General features: G+C 42.0%; 1 protein-coding gene across 1 annotated transcript in view; it reads left to right on the top strand.

Moving 5' to 3' along the window:
- The first annotated feature begins 5,961 nt into the window (after positions 1 to 5,961).
- The window catches only part of LGR4 (leucine rich repeat containing G protein-coupled receptor 4), a 97,881-nt gene continuing 81,247 nt past the window's right edge, over positions 5,962 to 22,595 (top strand). The window contains 1 exon segment of the mRNA XM_032641288.1: positions 5,962 to 6,676. Within this exon segment, the coding sequence (XP_032497179.1) occupies positions 6,492 to 6,676 (185 nt within the window). The 5' untranslated portion in view covers positions 5,962 to 6,491.

Here is a 22,595-nt window from a genome sequence, read left to right as displayed (position 1 = left end):
TGAATTCATATATTTTAACACTAACCTGAGGCAAAAAAAAAAAATAAGAGTTTAATAAATAGTACCAGATTTTGTCAACCAGACCCCAAGAAAGCATTTCTGGCATCACCTTAACATCCAGTGCCATTGATCCAGTCTCCAGACCTTTCCTTGCTTTGCCCTTCTCCAAGGTAATCTTGAAAATTACAGATGGTTGGTAGATTGCCTGAATTTTTAGAGCATTGCCTCAGAATTTTTTATGTTTGAAATGATTTTAAAGACATTTTCAGAAACCTTGGGATTTTTAAATTTTTCATTCTGATTGCCACTCCTCTTATTTCGAAGAGTCATGGCAGCTGTCATTAGACAAAAAGAAAGAGAATCACCTAAGAGGTGTTTACCCAAGAGGTCTTTTTTGAGACAGCATTAGGTATCCAGGTCAGGAAAAGAAAGACAACCTACAGAATGTAAAGTATTCTCTCCACATCCTCCCACAGTTTTTCCTTGAGTCTAAAATCTCTTATTGCCTGCTTTTCTAGATTTCTTTCCACATATGTTCTTGTAGACAAAGAGAGCTTTCCAGGACACTTCAGCAGCAGATCTACCCTCAACCCCACTGCAGACTCCCACCCCAAGTGTTGGTTTTCTGTACATGTCTTTTATGGGATGCCCAGACTTTGCATGTAGTTCTTTGGAATAATTGTCTCATTGCTAAGGTCTTTCCAAAATGTTTAAAGTTCTATTTGGAATTCTGAGGGAGTGAAAAGGAACCAAATTCTATGACTGAACTCTGTGTTAATACTTTGACCCTAACAAATTCTCAGCATGACTAGGTGATAATCTTCCCAGTTTTCTATTCTGATTTTTCTCCCTTTACTTTTCTATTACAACACCTGGTTGCTTTAACGCTCATTTAATTTTTTTGCCTCATTCTGTTTCTCACCAGTAGTTTATGCACTCAGACCTTGGGATCCATGTTCGGTTCTGTAATTCAGAAATTGTTCCTTTGAGTCTCATTCTCTTCTTGGGTTAGATTTGAAATGGAAAGATTGGGAAAATAAAATCAGATTTAGAAAGGATTAGGAATATGTATTAGGAATATTATGTATAGGAGAATATTTCTGGTATTTGTCCTAATGTTTTGAAGTTTGGGGTCAATATGGGTCTTCAGAAGTACTGAAAAGGACATCTGACCACAAGATATTTGACCAGGTCAGGAAACTAAGAAATTTTGGGTCATGTTTTGAAAAGGTCTGACTTTAAGAATGGCCTTCAGTCAGTCACATCAGAAGCCTCACTGTCAGTCCTCACATCCCAAAGGTCCATCAGTTCTACACAGATGGCAGAGGAAAGAAGGCCCAGAAGCCCAAACTTGACCACTTGTGTAGCTTAAAAAGATATTTTTAATTTTTCAACAACTTCATATTGTTATTTTTTTGTGTGCTTCAAAAATCATTGTTATGTTAAATTATCCCTAAAAAATAGATGCTATCTCCTGTGCAAAATAGGACCACTATACAGACACTGAGAGTCAGAAGAAAAGGACAAGTGAGTGAAACACTAAGACTGCAAGCCTCTGGGCCCAGTGTGGGAGCTCCTCCAGCCCAAAGCCCCAGATGCAAATGTGGAGGCATCAGAGCACAGAAACAAGAGCATTTATCTTGAGGACTCAGTTGCTAGAGTGGATACATATCAGATGTCTGATGGGTAGGGATTAGACGTGATATTCTTTCTTTATTTCCTGAACCTATTATGTTTTGAAATGTTTATGTATGTATATGTACATACAAATACCCATATATATGTATGTATATGTATAGATACATACGTATTTTTAATATATGTATATGGCTTCTAACTTGAGGTGGCGGGTTTGGCATGGATGCTTTCATAAAGTCAATAGCTATTATTCACCGGTCGTGTGATTGCATCAGGTCAAATATTTGGGGTGTCTTTTGGATGGGAGGTATGATAAACCCTAAGTGCCCAGGATAACTTCGACACCATTCACTCTAGAAAGAGAGGCGTGTTTAAGCTTGCAACAGATTCTTTGGGGCTTATTCTGCAGTATAACCTTCAGCATGAGCTCACCATGGAGACCAGAAGTTTAAAAGTGCTTGCTGTCAACATGCAAGGAAAGATGGTTACCTTTGAGGCATGTCCTTCTGAATTTTACATAATCCTACAAATGGTTTTCAAAGAATAATTAGATTTCAATAAAGGATTAGCACCTATAAAATGGGTGGGAAACTATATGGCCCACGGGCCAGAACTAGTCCAACATATGTTTTTGCCAAAAAAGTTTTATTGGAACACAGCCACATCTATTTGTTTATGTATCATTTATTTCTTGCTACAATGGCAGAGTTGAATAGTTATGACAGAGACCATGTGGTCCACAAAACTCCAAATTTTACTCTCTGGCCCTAAACAAGAAAAACAAATATAAACAACCCAACAGAAAACAAATAGGCAGAGGAAATGAATAGGCAATGCATAGAAGAGCACACTAAATGCCCAGTAAATACATGAGAATATGCAGTTGTAATCAGGGAAATTCAAATTTCAACTACACTTTGATTTCATTCCAGGTGCATCAGATTCACAAATATTTAAGTCTCACAATATTGGTATTGGTAGGATGTAGGGTAATGGGGTTTCTTATTTTCTGCTGAAGGAAGCACAAATAAGTACAGTCGCTTTTGAAAGCAATTTGACATCCAATAGCAGTGAGTGTACATAGTCTATGACCTGGCCATTCCACTCCTAGACACACACACACACACACACACACACACACACACACATGTGTATAAAGGAAATACCTTTTAGAGAATCTCTTGGCATATATAAGGGAGACATGTACAAGAATATTCATGATAGCGTTATTAGAAAAAATACAAATAAGTTTCATATTCATAGAATGGATAAATAAATACTGAGTATATTCTTTAAACAGAATACTATGTAGTAAGGAAAATGAATTAACAATAGCACATATTTCATGAACATGGATAAAGCTCACAGGCTGAATGAAGAAACCAAGTTGCAAAAGAATACAGATTGATATTTTTTATATATGCAAAACAATAATATATATTGTTTAGGGATGCACCCACACAAAAAGCATGAAAATATGCACGGGCATTAATTATGAAGTTTAGGAAAGGTCTTACTTCCCAGAGAGAGAAAGAAGGAAAGGAATATGATTGGGGAGAGGTACAAAGGGAACTTCAACTACATTTGTAACATTCTATTTCTTAAGCTGATTGCTGTGAACTCAGATTTTTGTTCTATTGTATTGTAAACTGGAGTTACTTTATAAAAGGTGAAATTCTGTACATTCGAGGACTTATAATCCAGTTATTACAGCACTACTGAAGAACCTTCACAATCTCCCAGGTTTTGTTTCCTTAATGGAGCAGCTTGCAGGTACGGCTTCTTCATACACTTGTGTAGGCTCTATATTTATAAGAATGTCTGGGTGAGGGTGTGAGTTGGACAAAATCCAGCTTGTCCACGAGTCAACATGCCCTGTGCCCTTTGCACAAAAGCCCCAAGGTGAACATCACTCGAAGGGTGTGCCTCCTTTGTTGCCCAAAAGTACCCTGCAATGCAGAGGCACTGTAGCTAGGCTCCGCTTCCTCTTATCCAGCCTGTGGATGCTATCCATTTACTCATCCATGGCCATGAAAAACTAGAAGGAGGAACCAGTCTGGAGGCAGAGTCTCTACTAAGTTTATTACTTGTTTGCCATCAAATTCTGGTTCATCCAGATATCTTTCTAGGTCCTTAAGGGTTATATAAGAGCTGATCATTTTTCTCTAGTTGTCTGGGATAGTATCTTAAAAATCAGCGGTTTTTTTCCTCTCTTGGGGCATCTTATCCAAGAAGTGAAGACTAATTGGCCAGCTTATCTTTAAAGCAAAACATGTATAATGTAGCAACTACCAGAACTACTAAAACTTTAGCATATCTTACCTCTTTTTTTCTCTGCCCAAGTCCTTTGTTCCTGATATTTTGTCGTCTTGGACAAGCTGCAAATTTGAATCCTCCTTTCTTATCTTCTTCATCTCCTAGATAATAGGATTTTATTCTGCAATAAAATCTACATCTCTCCTTTTTCCACAATCCAAATCTCTCCTTTCATCTAAGTTGCCAGCCCTAAGATCTTATTCCTTGGAAGCAAAGAATAAAGTTCCTGAAGTGTGGTTCAAGGACCACCTGTCTCACTTTCACTTGACATGTATCAAAATGCTGATTTCGAGGCTCTAAGGCTTTTAAGACACTTTGCAGTTTTAATCAAGCTTTGCATGTGATTCTTATGCTAACTAAAGTTTAAAAACCCCTACTTTAAAAGAAAGGAAATGAATTATTTGGACAAATTAAAATCAATCAGTATAATATATAATTGTTATTAAAAAAAAACAGCAGAAGATAGTGATACCTTGGCAAGAGAAATTCTGTCATCTTCCAGTGTTGTTACGAAAGAGAGACGTTAAAGGAATCAAATAAAGAAATGAAATTAACAATTTTCTCTTCACTTGCTCATGAGAGTTGCTAGAAAATAATGGAAATGATTTAGACAATGGAAACCAATTTAGGGAAGCCTCCAAGGGCAACATACAAGGAACCAGGAGCCCAGGAGTTGTTCTGTGATGATCTTGGGCAGAGCACAGCATCTGCAAACTTGAGATTTCTTATCTATAAAAGGTAGGGTTGTCCACCTACCTTTAATTTCTCTTTCGAACCTACAATTAGAGGAAATAGGTCATTCCTAAAACTTAAAGTCAAGGCATATCTGTATTTATTTGACTCTCAAGCGTGTGGATAAATTTATTGTATGTTAGTCATGTGCCCAACTGGGCATTATTTTTAAAATAAACTCCTGAATGTAAATATGATGGAAAATTTTCATTTTAAACTCCTTGGGTCTGCATCAACTTATTTCCATTTTCTTTAATTTTACTTACATGACATGAGTAATCAACTTGATGACAGTGACATTTTTAACCCAGCCTGCCTTAATTTAAAGTATTCATGGCAATGTCTTCAAAATAGAGTAAAATAACCCAAAGGCACAGTGGAAAGCAAGAAAGGAGGTGCCCATAAAGCAGTATTTGGTACAAACAATGGTAACAATAACGTGGGGTCTATTAAGCCACAAAAGTCCAGAAGAGGAAGGAATGCTGATAATTACCTAACACTAAAGTTGCTGCTGGCTTCTCAAGGGTAGTTACCTAGAACTCAAATGACAGCAAAAGCTGTCTGGAGAAATTGCCCAGTGTTCAGAAACATCACCTCCTTTAACCCTAACAAGATTCCTGTATTCTAGGATTTTAAAGTAGATGAGAAAGCGATCTGAGTTGTGGTCACCAAAACTCTGTATGGTGGATGGCTAATTGCTAAGACTTAGCTATCAAGTGCATATCAAGGTAGGTATAAAGATGTCAGTTGAAGTGAGAGGCGCTTGGGGGATGGGGGGTACACAGTTTTAATTTAGTATATAGCTAAAACTCAAATATTTATGTCAGATTAAGAGAAACCTTTTCTCTCCTCTTCAAAATCTTTCTTCCATTTGCACAGCTCCCAAAGTCCTCGCCATTTGGAACAGTGGAGAGTCATTTGAAACTTAACTGAATGCTGGAGGCAAGTTCTACTTTTCAGGTCATCCAATTTAGGAGATCCAATTTCTGCAGAGAAGACGACGAGTGGGGGAGGGAAAACCCAGATTCTAAAGTCTTCGGATGCTTCCACCCTCGATCCACAACCTGCCACGCAAATCGAGCCAAGGCAGGGATTTTTGCCGCGAACCACCACCATCACCACCACCTTGTCACTCACGCCCGATTACCACGCCCCTCTGGTCCCACTCTCGGCCAATGGCGGCTCCTCTCTTTGCATAGTAATGAGCTCGAGACCTCCCCCGGCCAATGGCGCTCCAGGAGACGGGTTAGTTTTGCATGTACCTAAGTGATTTGCATAACCCAGCGGCTGGGGGCTTGGGAACCCGAGCATGCAACCCTAGAAGGGAAAAGGACGGGAGGAGATTGAGCTGCGGCTGCGAGAGAGCGAGAAAGAGCCCGGGTGTTTGTGCGAGAGCCGGGCGGGGGACTGTGGCGAGGGGCCGGCATGGCTGAAGGCTGCGCTCCTCAACCTTGAAGAGCGGCTGCGGCGGGAGGCCGGGGACCGGGAGGCGTGTGCGATGGCAGAGCGCGGCCCCTGCAGCTGCGCCCGGCCCGGCCGGCTGGCCTGAGCCGCTGGAGGAACGGGGCTGCCTCTGCGCTTCCATGGAGCAGCGGGTAGGGCGAAACTACGGAGCGCCGCGTCCCTGCGCTGCTGCTGCCGCGGACTGTTGAAGGGGCCGAGCCCCCGCGACTGCAGAGAGAGGAGAGCCCCCGGCCCAGCCCGCAGGCCTGCCGCCCAGGGCGGTGGGGGGCGTCGGAGGGCGCCAGAGGCGCGCCGAAGGCGCGGCGCCGCGGGAGAGGCCGGCGCTGGAGGCGGCCGCAGCAATGCCGGGCCCGCTGGGGCTGCTCTGCTTCCTCGCCCTGGGGCTGCGCGGCTCGGCCGAGCCAAGCGGCGCGGCGCCGCCTCTCTGCGCGGCGCCCTGCAGCTGCGACGGCGACCGTCGGGTGGACTGCTCCGGGAAGGGGCTGACGGCCGTGCCCGAGGGGCTCAGCGCCTTCACCCAAGCGCTGTGAGTGCGGGCGGAGGGGGCGCCGGAGGGGGTTCCGGGGGGCGGAGCCAGTGGCAGATCCCACTCCATCCCCAGTGTCCCGAGGAGGGGGGCGCCGTCACCTCCTTGGCACCCGCTCCAGCGCCAAGAGCTTCACAAGCTTTGCCAGTCCGGGTCCGAGACCCGTGTAGCTCTTTTTCCCAGACTTTTCGGGCACGATCACCACCACCCTCCCCCAACTCCCAAGTGCATGTGGGGCCGAGGAGGAAGGAGGAATCTGGAAACACTTGCCCCTGGCAGCCTTTTCACGAGACTTTCTCTTCTCCCGCGGGCCCCTGCTCAGCTGGCAAGAGTTTTGCAGGCGGCGGGAGTGAGGGCGGCTAGAACTTGGCCTGCGTCTGAGACCGAGGCAATTTTCGTGGGGAAGCACCTGGAGCCTCCTGGGTTCTGGCATGTGGGGAGAAGAAAACACCTGTACCGCAGTCTGGGCGAATGGCCTTCCCATTTGGCCCTGTCCGGGGCGGGGGGCAGGGGTGGGAGCGACCTGGCACCTCAGTCCAGTTCCACTCCGGACTCACCAGCAAACGCCTGGGGTTCTGGAGCTCGCAGGGAAACCGGGCGAAAACAACGGAGAAGGGAGGGGGGGGGAAATTGCAGGTTTCTCTGGGTGAAATACTTTTACCCAGCAAGGCCTTTTAAAGAAGGAATGCTGACCTGAAGTACAGGATATTGGAGGAAAATGAAAGTTCCAGAGCATAAGCTCTGCCTGTCCCAAAAGGGAGCAGTTTTCTGCTGTTCCTTAACCAGTAGAACTTTTCTTTTGAGCTGCCTGAGGTTGGGAAAGTCACTCAGATGGTTCTGACTTCCAAAACCCCCCTCCACAAACGGGGACGGAGAGCTTTAGACATTCGCTTTAGAAACGAAGACTCTGAAATAGGTGTTGGCTGTGGTGTTGGCAGATGGCACCAGTAGAGAAAGAATAGGGTAACTGCGTGCAGGGTTTGGTGTATGCTCCTGTCCTGCCTTGCTGTGCTGTGCGGCCAGATTAAATCAAGGGCAGTGAAAGAACTGTTTGAGAGAGGAAGGGATTCTGAGAGGCCTTGGGTAAAGGGAATTTCCTTTTACCTTACAGCTGCTGAGAGGGACCTCTTAGAAATAGACAGTGTGAAAGGAATAACAGACCCCGTGAAGAGATCCTTTCTGTGCAGGCCAGAGCGGTGCTGTTTCCAGGTGGCTGGTGGGAGGTGTTCTGCTTGCCCTCTGCCAGTGGGGTTTTTTTGAGTCTTGTGGCCACTTGGAACCTGTCTCATTCTTTGGCCGCCAGCCCCCCTTCTCTTTTTTTTTCCCCCTTTTCTCAGGTTTTAGTTACACATTTGAAGTCATTTTCCTTCAATATGGTGAAATTTAACTTTTCAGTAAAAAAAAGTTAACTTTCCAGTGACGAGCAATTTGCCCACAAAGGTACCCTACGTGGGAACGTTTGGGTGGGAGTGGGGAGAAGTAAGGGAAAGAAGACTGGGTAGAGGGGAAGGGGCTGTTGTTTTTCCCCAAGACCTCTTCATACTTTTAGGGAATTCATTCAGGAGAGGTGGCTTTCCCTGAAACCTCTTTCAGGTCCAAGAGAGAAAAGCATACTTTTACTATTTTGACCAGTTGAAAAGACCTTGTTTAGCAGATTCCTTGAGTTTTAATGTGTAGACTTGCCCTATAAGGAAGAGGGCTGTTTTACATTAGTACCTAAAAACCACGACGAAATTTTTATTTTTATGAGAGCACACTCCTTGCTATAGAGCATCAGGCATCTTTCTTTAGAATTCACCAAAGGTAGTGAAATGCTATATTCTCAACATTGAGCCTTACATAAGTGACTGTTCGTGGCTTGGGAAACAGATAAATAATTGGTACCAGTCCAGATCAGATTGCCTAAACTAGCATCATCATAGCACTTTCTGAGCTGTGGTGGTGGGCAAATGTGTTATATTTTCTTTTTCCCTTCGTGACCTGTAGAGTAGTTGTACCTCCTGATAACTCCTTATTTCACTTGAACACTCTTCATTTCACCTTTAAAAGTATATGTTATAGGGCTTCCCTGGTGGCGCAGTGGTTGAGAGTCCGCCTGCTGATGCAGGGGACACGGGTTCGTGCCCTGGTCCGGGAAGATCCCACATGCCGCAGAGTGGCTGGGCCCGTGAGCCATGGCCGCTGAGCCTGTACGTCCGGAGCCTGTGCTCCGCAACGGGAGAGGCTACAGCAGTGACAGGCCCGCATACTGCAAATAAATAAAAGTATATGTTATAATGACGAGCCCTTGTAAAGGGCCTTTCAAGGGCAGTGTATTTGCATTTTGGGAAACCAGTGATCTTAAAAGCCCTGTTGAAGAGGGGCGGGTGTTGTGATCTGCCCACTCCAGTTGATCTTATAAGACACCTTGGAATCACCCAAGGTCTCTTTGCAAGTACTTCTGATTTGCTGTCCCATCACAGCTTTGGTGGAACACAGGTACACACCAAGGAACTACATCCATGGTTCCCAAACTCTGATCCACTGATTTCTAATTTCTGGAGCATGAGCACCAGTGCCTGTTTAGTTATACATAAAATGATAATCACAAAAATAGAAGTCAAAAAGGTGAGACTAATTATTAATCAAAGTTATTTTCTTGTCATTCCTCAATGGTGTCTTACCTTCACCTCACTCAGGTGTGTACACATCCCACATTGGGACTCCTCGTTGACAGAGCAGGGATTTTATTTTACTCAACTTGGAGTCCAGAGTCCGGTACAAAGGAAGCGCTTAATGCTTCAGTGAATAAATAAGGACTTAAGGCCACAGTGAGGGGCAGGATTGGGGCTTGGAATTCAGCCCTCATTCCCACGCGGGATTGCCAAACTCCGCATTCTCAGCATTTAGCTTTTTGTCCAGATCTGAGAACCCAGAGAGAGGATACCTGCTTTTTCTCCTTTAGGCTCGTTTAAACTTGTTCAGCCTAACAGTGTCTATTTCCTGCTGAAAGCTGCTTTATCTGAGTCTGGGGGCAGAGTCAGATGTAATCCTCAGTGTTGTTGATGGGATTCCCGTGTTCACAGAGTTTGCTGCACCTGTAGTGCTTATTTATATTTTGCAGTGGCAGTTCCCGATCCTGTGTCACAGTGCACTGGCTTGTCACATTTCACCCTGAGGTGTTTTAAAGGAAGTACTCTGACTAGTATTAAAATTCTGAAGTGTATTTTTAATCAGAAGGGTTCAAGTTTATTCCCCATTAGAGCTAATAAGGTCCCTCTTAATCACCTGCATTCCAAGATTCTTGATTGAGAGAGAAAAGGGTGAAGTCATGGTGGTGGTGGGGAGGGAATAGTGAACGTGTGTCCTCTGGTTTGTGTGTTACTGTCACAAAATTTGAGACTTGTAAACGGGGGTTACAAATTTCCGCATGCTAGGTTATGTCTGGTGCATAGTTTTAGGATTATAAAGGCTGTTTCTGTGGCTTTGTGGGGAGGGTGGTAGGTCTGAGCCCTCACCATGCCCCTGAGTAATTGTGTGGCCTTGGGCGAGTCATTCTACCTTTTTTTTTTTTTTTTGGTGACAGTTTCTTCATTTGGAAAATGAAGTCATTGGATTCACTAGATTCTATGTAAGGCTGCTTGTAGCTTCCAGACATTCTATGATTTATAATTCTTACACAGTTTTAGGATGGCAAGGTGATGATAGCGATCGACTACTCTCGTGAAAAGATCCCAGAAGTATCTGAATATCCATCTAGTTGAAGTTGCACAAGCCTATTTATTGCCACTCACTTGGAGGAGGAGTTCTTTGTGTTTAGAAGTGTGTGTTAGGAAATTTGCCATGGAGACTTGTTACAGAATGCATGACTAGCTAAGGCGCTTTGCTGGGGTAGAATAGCCCCGCTTGTTTCCTGTTGGTATGGCTTCACACTTGGAAACTAAAATCACTCTGTTTCAGTAATTTGGATACTGTACAAAAAGTTACTCAACGTCCTCACTTCCATATAATTAGTTATAATCTCTGCAGCCTTCACAGTGTGTGTATCTTGTACACGGGCAGGTTAGCAAGCTTTCTATATAGAACTGATGGTTACCTGAGGGGCTTTGAAGGATTTTAAAAAATAATCTGTTGCTTTTTCTTCTTTGGGAAGCATCATCTCAGATTCTTCCCTAAGGTGTACTTTTTTTCATGACTCCAAGCACCTTTCTTTTAATAGTATTATTTGAAAGTATTTTCTTATGTTTCCTCCAGTGTCAGTTGTATTCCCTGGCAGGTCAGTAATCAGTGGCTAAATGTTTATACCTTTTTTGATGGTCGAGTTTTGATATTTTGATGTCTAAGTTACTGTCTGTAAATTTCACTGTTAGCTTATTTTCTTCGGTGTGTCTTTCTAGAGAAGTATTTGTGTTATATACCAGGGAACTTTGTTCTAAACAAGGCCAATATATGAACATCTTTAGGTACAGGTCGTTTATTTTACAAACTAGTGAACTGCTGGGTTCTCTTTAAACAAGAGAAGAAAGAGCATTCTGCTGGGAATATGGAGAGCTGGTTTCCAGATCTGTCAATAAATCACACGAGTGACCTTGAGGTGGTGACACACTTAACCCTTCAGGGCCTTGGCTTCTTCACCTGAGAACAAGGAAGTAAACAACTCTTACTGCCAAAAGTTTTCTTTCTATTTAATTCGATTTTTTTCCCCATACGTTTGTCCCATCCTCTGTGTTGTGTTAAGTATAGTGTAGGTGTCTCAATCCTGAAATCCCTCCCTGACCCAGGAAACTTCCCCAATTGTCCACCTCTACTGGAATGTATGCATGGGGAACCTGCCTCAGAAGGCAACAATGTGCTGGGTGTGGTCTGAGCTCTACCCAGAATTTAAACCAGTGATTCTCATTCGAGGCTCCTGAAGGCTTGTGGTAACCACTAATATTTTATGATTTTCAGTCCAGCTAAATGCTAATGACAGTTATGGTATCACAAGCATTTAATGTCCAGGCACTTGGCTCTTACGTGAATCGTAAGGTAACATTTGACAACTTAATCTCTTAGGGAAGATCAAAGTTCTGTACTAGTAGGTGGATCCAGGCAAGTTTGGGCGTTTTCTTGGCCTCTGTCAGGTTATCTCTCAAATTCTTATTTTAGTCATCTTTATAATGGCGGAAAGCACTGACAGCCTGCAAGTTTGGATTTTGGTCTTTGGTCTCCTTGGTTGTGCTTATCCTTTTATTTCCATTTTTCTTGTCAGGAAATAATGCATATTGGTGACTAATGGCTCTCATTGCTTTGAATCTCTCTGAATCTGTGTAGACTATCAAGCAAGTGAAGTTGTAAGAATCCTTTGGTGACTCATTGAAATTTTTCTAAGACCGTTTCCCACTTTTTCTCTATAAAAAAGATAGAAGTTTCCATAAAAGCACAATATTTATCAGTATACCTGGGTTACAGGTTAAACCCTGCCCAATGTGCCTTAAACTCCGAGAAACGTAACTAATGTAACTTGATCAGACAGCTTTGCTTTTAATTATTTTTAAATGAGAGTTCATGGTTTTGTCTTTAGAAATGTATTATCTAGATTGCTCTTTAATTGCCTCCTGAAGCCTTCAAGTTTTGGGCAATGCCCAAAGCTTGTTTTCCTGTATATACAAGGACATGGATAACTTTGTCCCCAGTTTTGTTCAGTGAAGTGTAGTTTTTCGAAAGATTCGTTGAGGATAATAAAATGCTTTAGTTTTAAATTCTGTCAGTGAAGAAAAAAAACTAGGGCATTTAGCAAATCAGTACTCTTACACAATGAGTAATTTGTCTGCCTTTCTAGACATTTCTTTTGTGTCTCAACACTTGGTGAACAAACCGTAGGCTGGGTATCGGCTCTGTTGTCTGAAATTGGGTGAGTACAAAATTAAGTTTAGAAATGATTTTATAGTTCATATACATTTAGTAACATCTCAACTTTCTAAAGACTTGAGCAAGTTACTACTCAAATACCCCCTTTAAATGGCAAGATGTAATTATGTAGTAGTATACTCTGGATTCACCCACCCATAGACGAATATTTGTTATTAAACTTCGTATAGAAATATACAAATATATATATATTTGTAGAAATATAGAAATATTCTGTGTCATGTACAGGCAGTTAAAACTCTGAATGGGTGGTTGTTTTTAGTCTCTAAAGCCCGTTTTGATACTGTTACATATTTTAATAGTCAAAAAAGCATGCCAGCCAGGTCCCCCTCTGCCCCTGCAGTAAGTCTACAGCAAGAATTGTCATTTTGCATTTTGCATCTCTTATTTTAGATGCAAGTGATTGGGGTTCAGGAATGCCCATCTAAGAGTGTAGGCTTCAGAAATGAACATTTAAAAAATACATATTTTGGTAGTTCTCTTAGCTTTTCTGTAATGAAAGATCTTATGGGAAAAGCACTGAACCAAGCCTCTGTGGCAACACGTTGGCCCATTAAGAATATAAGAATATCCTTGTAAGGAAATGTAAACCATAGATATTTTGGGAGGCAGCTGGGCCAAGACTGGGTATACGTTTAGATCCCGGGCTGGTCTGTTGTCTGTGCTAGTGAGAAAACATGTGTGGGGAAAGCATATTTAATATATTACGGGATATCTAATGACCCTTTATCCTTCATATTTCATTTGTATTTAAGGATTCCGAGTCAAGATAAGTAAAAAGTTATGTAAGCCCCTTGAGCTAGTTTTTTTTCCCCCCTCTATTTTTACACTAGGAGAATGCAGTCCCCCCTTTTTTTAAACAAAGTTTTAAATACAAAATTGACCATTAAAAGAATGAAAATCTCAGTGCACACTGGCAACAGAATATTTTTGCTCTTTGAGTCAGATTTCAGAGCGTGGTATCCAGAAAAATCATGAGTTAGATTTTCCCTGTTCCCTGTACATTTTTAAAGTTTTCTCTGGGGGAATTTCCCCTCCCGAGTAGAGTGACCTAACTTTGGCAGGGAGATGGCGCCTTTCCCTTGGCTCTGTGGGAAGCATGGCTGAGGAATGCACCTAGGATTGCTTGGGATCCCACTTGCCCACTCCGCCCGGGCTCTGACTGCCCATGTGGAGCTCTCAGTATAAGCCGCAGCATAACTGAATGCAAGTGGTGACCTCCAGACTCCCCTGAAGAGGTTGATTAGAGCTGTTTTCCTAGGGAGGTAGATAGATGGCCATTAGAAATCTCATTCTTATTCACGTTTCTTGTTGGGAAGTGCAGGGTAGGAGGTATGCTTCCGAGTTGGCAGTCTTCTCTCTAAAACTCTGGGTACTGGGCTATGATGCTGTTTAACTTCTGCTTTTTCCCATTTCCCTACAGGGTAAGCTTCATGCTAAGAGGCCCTTAGAGAAAATATACGACTAGTATGGATAATACAAGAAGGGCTTGGCAGACTAGATTTTCTCAGTAGAGAGGAGACCTGTGGTTGCCACCACTGTGATCTACGTTGTCACCCTTCCCGTGTGTGGAAGCCATCTCAGGGTGCTTCTTTTTTTGCCTGAGAATCTCCAGAGAATCAACACTATTCTCTGTCTTGAATACCTTACTTACACCTTAGGAACTCTATCCCGAAGTCTAGCAACTCCTATGGAGGTGAGGGGAGAGAAGGCAAATACTGTTGATTAACCTTTAGGTTTCTTAATGTTCTTGAAGACTGTTCACACGCTTCTCTGTTTTAGGCGCTAAATCCAGCTTTTGCATTTTCCGAATCCGATCATTGCCCCTTGGGTCCTCTTCAGGCTCTCCTTATCTCACATCAAGCATGTACAGAATTCTCATACAATTTGATCAGAGTTAAGAAAGGAGTATTCAATGCATTTAACATTTTAGTATCATGTTTTAAAAGATTACACATGGATTTACTAACTGATACTTAGCAGTTTATCATAATCCCAGTTTTCATCCATTCTGTGCTACTGCTAGTTCATCTCATTTGATTAGTGGGGTTTGTCTTAAAATCTTAATGTTTTCTTAACTTTGTAAGAAAGAAAATTTTTTCTTGTTGGCCTTCTGTTCTCTCCAAGGTCATTTTGAGTCCGTGGTCGCATAATCCAGCTTTTTATGTCACTATCTACTCTCCAGTCTTCTTTTTATGCGCCTATTTTTATGAACAGGACTTCAGAAGTTGTTTTATTTTTGAGAGTGTGGCCCACGGAATCAAGACCCCTGAGGTCCTAAATCTGTGTGCTTGAAGGTATCACTTAATCCCTTTGGACATTGTCTTTTCCATCTGCAAGAAGAGGTCACTTGACTTTATCTTTAAGGGTCACATGTAGGAAACTTTAGCATGACCTGTTTGAGTGATGGCAAGGACCCATTACATTATGTTTTCATTTCTTTGGGGAGTGACTAAGCAATTGTCTACGTGTGTTATCCCTTTAAGTCACTTAGATTTAAAATTCTAAACCCTATTTCTCTGGTTCTTTGAATGTATATCAGGTTTATAGCCTGTTGGAGACTTCACAGTGAGCCCTTGTGCTAATGGAAAAAAGGCTCTTCATCTGGTAGACTTTTCATTCAGAAAACCATAAAGATCCTGGTGGAGAAAGAGTAATGCATATGGTTTTATCAAGATTCCTTCTTACAGGTGGTGCTACTCCCTTTCTAACAAGAAAGCCTAGTGGTGGGGAGTTACAGTTTCTCTAGAGGAGAGAGCTTGGAGGAAATCATGCTTTCTTGCCTTGGTCTCTGACTGGGCATTGCTTCCCTGAGATGGCTGGTCAAGTTGAAGGGCGCTCCCCTAATAGGGGAACACATTGTTTCTCCTCACAGCAAACGGGCACGTGACCTTAGACAGTGTCAGTGTGATCTTTAGATAATAATTTTCTACTTCCAGACTTTGGAACACTGAGGATTTTCATGAGACAACGCTTAACTCTTTAAGAAGCCTCATGCCAGTGAGTGCCCAGCGGTTTCTCATCACTTTCCATGTTGGGGATGGATAAGATTAGCTCAGGTTTGACAATTTAGCTGAGTTCTTGTTTCTTCATATCACCTTGTTTCTAGCAATATGCAGATTATGGGAGAACTTTTTGTTTCAAGTACTTCGAAAATGATATTATACTGGTTATTGGATACCTGTGTATTTTCTTTACATTTGAGACCAATCAATGCTTGTGTTTTGTGGATAAAGAAAAGCTTATTATCCTTGAAGTAACTTTAGAACTAAAATCCTTTCTTTAAAATCTTTCATATTTCTCAAAAGTTATATGACATTCTTGGTAAGCACAGTTAAATCTTTCTCAGAACGCTTGAGAACTTTTCTGGGTTTTGATTCAGCTCTGATTTGAAAATGAATTGTAAATTCAGAGTAGCTGCTAACATGCAAGAGTGCTCAGGACCTATTTAGATTGGTTGAGTGTTTCAGATACAGTCGTGCATTTTCTACCCTGGGTCTCTTTCTTAAAAAAAAAAAAAAAAAAAAAATGTTTGAGATGTTTTTCCCATTACCATCTTGACATCTGCCTGGTTACACATGAATAGCTTGACCCAGTCCCTCAGCAGGGAGACTACCATGGCCTTGCTTTCAATAGCCATGTCACTGACAAAGAAAACATATGGAATATTTCATTCCTGCCCTTTGCAAACAGTCTGGGGCTGTGAGGGCATGCAGCAGAAGGCTTCATCCTTCATGGTAGGTTGGCAAGTTTGTGTGCTAACCACAGGCCCTGCTGTTAGCAATCAGACTGTGTTTTCCAAAGCCCTGTTACATTCTGTGGAAAGGAAATCTTGTGTTTTGGATAAGCCAGTTTCTAATATCAATTTGAATTAAGTTTGTATGACCTGCTTCCATGGTGGGGTTTCCTGCTTGATCAGTTATTTCACCAAAGGGAATTTGTGTGTGTGTGTGTGTGTGTGTGTGTGTGTGTGTGTGTGTGTGTATACAGGACGTTTCGAGGCTGTGCTCCCAAGTTTGATATGTGTCATGTGTTTGATGGATACACAAGTTGGGGACAAGGATGCTTGATTCCCGATAAAACGTACCTTTAGGACTGTCTGCCTTTATGTTTATCTTCCTTTCAGTCTGCAGAAGGAGGTCAGTTGATCATTCTCATGCTAGCCAAGCCCTGCCACATTGACCTTTAAGGCTTCTGTTGCGTAGCACCAGCTTCTACTGGGGACTTGGTTTCAGTTCAGCTAGCATTAACGGCTTTGCTTTGTGGCATCTGAATCCACAGTGTGGAGGCTTGTCAGCAGGTGTGGCAGGAGAGGGCCAAGAACGTGGAACAGAGGGGTAAATCAACTGCTGTTTTTCTTCAGGTCTTTTTCTGCATTAAAGGAATTTGCCCTTGGCACCACCCTGGCTGAGGTGGCATTCCAGAAGGAGAAGGAAAAAAAAAAAAACAACCCTATGACACCAAAGATAAGAAGATTCATGACTTTGGCGGAGGAAATAATGACATACATTTCATCAGGGTCCTTTCCAACCCTTAAGTTACCCTAGCCTGAATTTCTAGTTCTGTTGTTTCTTAGACATGCGGGCTGGTTTTGACAGGAGTAGATGATTGCTTGAAAAGGAAGTGAGCTCCTGTTTTGTCCCAGATATAGCCAAATATTTAAATGTGTATATGCATCTCATCTAGAAGGTATTTCTGATGGTTCTTGGTATCATTACTGAACATTCGCTGTAAAACAACATGCTAATAGACATTACTGCCTCTCACATTTTCATATAAGAGTAACTCCTTTTGTAGTTCTTGATTATAGGTAGATTTCCTTTAAATTTGTACGGTTACATTTTAAAACGTTTTGGTTATACAGTTGTTCACGAATGAGCCTATTTGAGCCCCTCACTTTCTGTTAGTGACTCCATATGTGCTTTCTAAAATAACTCGTATAATCTCCAATGCTCCATCTTCCTTCTTTGACTACTTAACTGACCTTTATAACTACTGATTCATAGGGAGAACTCCCTTAAACCTCTCAATCTTAAAAATTCACCCTTTTAAGTGTACAGTTTTGAAATGTGTATAGGAGTTTAACCACCACCATTGTCGAGATCTAGTACATTTCCATCACTCCCCCCTGTGCCCTTTGTATTCAGCCTCTCTCCCCACCCTTGGTCCCTGGCAACTGATGATCTGTGTTCTACCTTGGGTCTCTTATATTGTTTTCCATTTACCAGAATGTCACATAAATGGAAAGTAACAGACTGTAGTCTTGTGCCTAGCTTCTTTTACTTACCATAATGCTTTTGAGATTCTACCATGTTGTTGTGTAGGTCAATGTGTAATATTCGTTTTTTTTTTTTTTGCGGTACGCGGGCCTCTCACTGCTGTGGCCTCTCCCGTTGCGGAGCACAGGCTCCGGACGCGCAGGCTCAGCGGCCATGGCTCACGGGCCCAGCTGCTCCGCAGCATGTGGGATCTTCCTGGACCGGGGCACAAACCCGTGTCCCCTGCATCGGCAGGCGGACTCTCAACCACTGCGCCACCAGGGAAGCCCCAGCCTTCTTTTTGATACCTGGCAGTTAACCATGATGCCTGAAGGACTTGTGTAGAAGTGATACCAATGTGGAGCATTTTGCTGATAGTGAAAAAGCTTTGAATTGTTAGTGTGTTTGTGTTTGGAAAGTCTGATTCAAAAAAATGGAAATTTGGTGAGGAATTGCTAGGCCTACTTGTGTGTTTGGCATGTTACACATGGCATGTTTTCCATTTTACAGCTAAGCAAACAAAGATTGGAAAGGGTTAGGTAACTTGTGATAACATCCCAGTTAGTGGGTGGTAGTTGGTGTTCGGTATTTGTCCATTCTGTAGTTAGCATGGAGAGCTGACAGTTTCAGAAGAGGATAAGGTTAAAGTGACAAATGAAATGGTGAGAAGCGACAGGTTACTACAGGGAAAAAAATCAGAACTGAAAATAAAGCATCCCGAAAAAGCATACACATGTATCAATATATGTGTGCATATAGTGGGGTACTGTGCCTTGATTTAGGAGTAACTTACGTTCAAAAATCAATTTACTGGGTAAAATTAAGTTATCTTTTATTTCTAGCAGAATTTTTTAAAAGGTCTCTGACTTGATCTCCTTGAAAGCTTTCACATCATTTCCTACGTTAATAGTGTTTTCCTGTGTCAGGAAAGTAAATATCAGTTGTGTGCCTTTTAGCTTGCTTTTTCTTTTCTGGAATTCGGTTGGATGGTATATGAGGATCAGATCCGTTAGCATACTCACTTTTTGTTTCTTAAGGAGCAAATTTCTGAATGTGCTTCTTTAAACCAAAACACTGAAGTAAATTAAAAAGCAAAGTGTGCAGTATGATGGTTTCCATATAGTTGCCCCCTTTCACTCACTGGAATTTCCTGCCTCTCTTGTTGAAGATGTTTTTATAGGGAAGTCAGCATAAAAGTGAATCACCCATGAGCCTTTTTTTCCCCCCAAGGCATTTCATGGAGTCAACTTGGTATTAATTTAGCTGGTACTCTTCAGTTGACTTGAATACTGTGTTTTTGGATGGTGAGCTGATGTTTATTAAGCTGTTAATATTTTACAGACTGGATGGGTTCCTGTTTCAATCTATGTGCACTTTCCTTTAGCAGCAGGGCTGTTCATGACTGAATCTGTGACCACAGTTTTGATTTTGAATGTGCCAGTCCCATCATGGAGAGTCATTTACCTGGTAACTCTACAGGTTATCTTCTTCTGGAAGCATTTTGCTGTTTTATTTCACTTAAGTTGCATTCTTTGTCATGAAGAGCCTCTTCATGGTCTGTCTTGCCGTTCAGATAAACCATCATCCTCATCTTGTTATGAACATAGATGCTAAAAATCATAAATGTCACTGAGTACCAGGTACTAGGTGAAGTGCCTTTGCATGCATTATCTATTTAATACTCCCATCAGCCCTCTAAAGCACATGCTTTTATTCTCCATTTTAGAGATGGAGAAACCCCGGGGTGTGAGGGCATACAGGTAATGAATGAGGTTTTGTGGATGGGGTGTTGGATCTTGTTTTTTCAGACCAGGGTTCCTTGGTTGAGTGGGTTGTATGACAGTGTCCTTTAGTGCTCTTCCTAGATTCAGGTGTTTATCTATCTTGTGTATGGTGGATATCATGAACTGCTTGTTTTATAGATGAGGAATTAGTTTTGGAGAGGTTAAATCTGTCTGTGCTCTGCTTGAAGTGTTCTCAGCTCCTTAGAATGTAGATTTGGACCCTTCTAAATCTTAAAGGTCTCTGGTGCAGTGGTACCAAAAGTTTTGTGTGTGGTATGGACCATGCACCAAAGAGGCTATATTTACATACATATGTCCCCAATAAATATATAAATACATACATATGTATCTTTAAATATCCATACATATATTTACAGGTACATGTTTAGAGACCTGATATCTATTTATTATTTGTTCAGCATTTCAGCTACATAAATCATAACCAAAATTTTGCTAATATTTTTCTGACTTGCTTTCCTTTCTTAAAAGTTCACTTCTTTTAAGAGCTGGTAGAAGACAGTTGATCTGGCTCACATTCTCCATTTAACATGGAAGGAATCCAGTTACATTTAGTTGTATGAGTTGCTCAGCACCATTGGTAGCCCTCCAGAGTATGTTGACAAAACAAAGCAGGAGGAAGCACATTATCAGAGTAGATGGTCCTTTCTTTGATTACGTAAACCTTTAATATTTAATGAGACTTTTGACTCATGTTGCTTATGGCTTATGCTTGTCAGATGGTAAGATTTCCTATACTTCTTCCTTGTCTATTGTCCAGTCTTTCAGGACCCAGTACTTTACTGAAATTGTATAATAGGAGGTAGTTAATTTGTAGAGGTGAATAAAAAGGTTTTGTGCAAATAATTTTATCAGTTCAAGCTATTTTCTGAAAGCTACTAATATTGGTATAATGGTTCATGGACTCAGTAGTCTTTCAACTCTTATTAAGATAGTAAGTCATGGGCTTCCCTGGTGGCGCAGTGGTTGGGAGTCCGCTTGCGATGGGGGGGACGCGGGTTCGTGCCCGGTCCGGGAAGATCCCCCATGGCGCGGAGTGGCTGGGCCCGTGAGCCATGGCCGCTGGGCCTGCGCGTCCGGAGCCTGTGCTCCGCGGCGGGAGAGGCCGCGGCAGTGAGAGGCCCGCGTACCGCAAAAAAAAAAAAAAAAAAAAAAAAAGATAGTAAGTCATTATTTTAAAAGTTAATTTGTTCAACACGTTTATTAAGTATTAAGAACTGTTCTTGGTGCTGGGGGGACACAGATAACTGATGATATCTTTTAAAAAAATAATTAAATTAATTAATTAATTTTGGGGACTGTGTTGGGTCTTTGTTGCTGTGTGCGGGCTTTTCTCTCTAGTTGTGGCAAGCGGGGGCTACTCTTCGTTGTGGTGCACAGCCTTCTCATTGCGGTAGCTTCTCTTGTTGTGGAGCACGGGCTGTAGGGCATGGGCTTTCAGTTGTTGTGGCACATGGGCTCTGTAGTTGTGGCTCGCAGGCTATAGAGTGCAGGCTCAGTAGTTGTGGTGAACGGGCTTAGTTGCTCCAAGGAATGTGGGATCTTCCTGGACCACGGATCAAACCCCTGTTCCCTACTTTGACAGGCAGATTCTTAATGACTGTGCCACCGGGGAAGTCCCACCTGATGATATCTGACAGCGTCCCTGCCCTCATGTAACTTACCTGGCATGGGGTGCAGTAGAGGTGGTGGTAGACAGTAAAATAATAAACACAATAAACATATAAGATCAGGTAATACTAAGTGCTGTCGAGAAAAATAAAGCAGGATGAAGGGGGCTCACTATTTAAGTAGGGTTGTCAGGGAAGCCTTGAATCTTGGAGTGATTAAGGTAATCACCAATTAAGAGAATCAGTATCTCTTGGAGTATGAACCCATCTTAAGCAATGGCAAAGCAAGGTTTTAAAAGTTCCTCCCCATCCCATAATTATAATTTAGTTAAAACATAAAAAGTTGAAAACCCACATGCCATAATAAACTGGTATATCAGTACAGTGGCCTGCTACACAGCAGTAAGATAACCAACTATTGATACATGCAGCAGCATGGATAACTCTCAAGGGTATTACGCTGGGTGAAAAAGCCAATCTCAAGAGGTTACATATGCTGGTGATTCCATTAAAACACTCTAGACATGACAAAATTATAGTGATGGAGAACAGGTTAGTGGTTGCTAGGGTTAGAGATAGGAGGACAGTGAGACTCTAAAGAGGTAGCAGGAGGGAGTGATGGGGCAGTGATGGCAAAGAAAAGTCTGTTTTATTTCGTTTAGTTTTTGACAAAGTTGTAGTTGCACCTAGTGCCCTAAAGCGAGGAATAGAGGTGAGAGCAGAGTTTTCCTTGAGAGTATTTTTTTATTTCACAAACACAACATTATGGGAGATTCTATTTCATTTTCCAAGTTTGTGGAATTGAAAGTGTCTATTTTCTGCAAGGAATTGAAAATACTCTGCCAGGAGGAATTGAAAGTATTCATTCTATCCAGGGCTTTGTTTCAAGTAGAGTAATATGCCCATGTTTTTGTTTTTTTTGTGGTGAGGGAGCAGTTCCTTATCCTGACTGCAGTGGTGATCATATGAATTCGTACGTGTGGTTTAAAAAAAAAGGAGTGCATATAAAAAGTTGTGGAATCTGAGTAGGGTCTGTAGTTTAAGATAATAATGTTGTACCAAAGTAAATTTCCTGGTTTAGCAAATGTATTCTGATCATGTCAGATGTTGCCATTGGGAAAGCTGGGTGAAGGATGCATAGGAACTCTGCACCATTTTTGCAACTTTTGCTGAGTCTTAAATTATTTCCAACAACAACAACTACTACACCAGATCAGTTTAGAGTCTTGAGAAATCTTAGTAGAAATCTTACTCTTGGTCTCACTCCTGAAATATGACGAGGAAACTCTGTTTCTGAGGTGAGATAATAACCTGAGGTTGCAAAGCCCAAGTCGAATCTAGACCTTTTAACTGTCAGGCC

This window comes from Phocoena sinus, chromosome 8, assembly GCF_008692025.1.
Source record: "Phocoena sinus isolate mPhoSin1 chromosome 8, mPhoSin1.pri, whole genome shotgun sequence".
Classification (NCBI taxonomy): domain Eukaryota; kingdom Metazoa; phylum Chordata; class Mammalia; order Artiodactyla; family Phocoenidae; genus Phocoena; species Phocoena sinus.
Note: the sequence above shows the minus strand (reverse complement) of the source record. Positions and strands in the feature narration are given on the sequence as shown.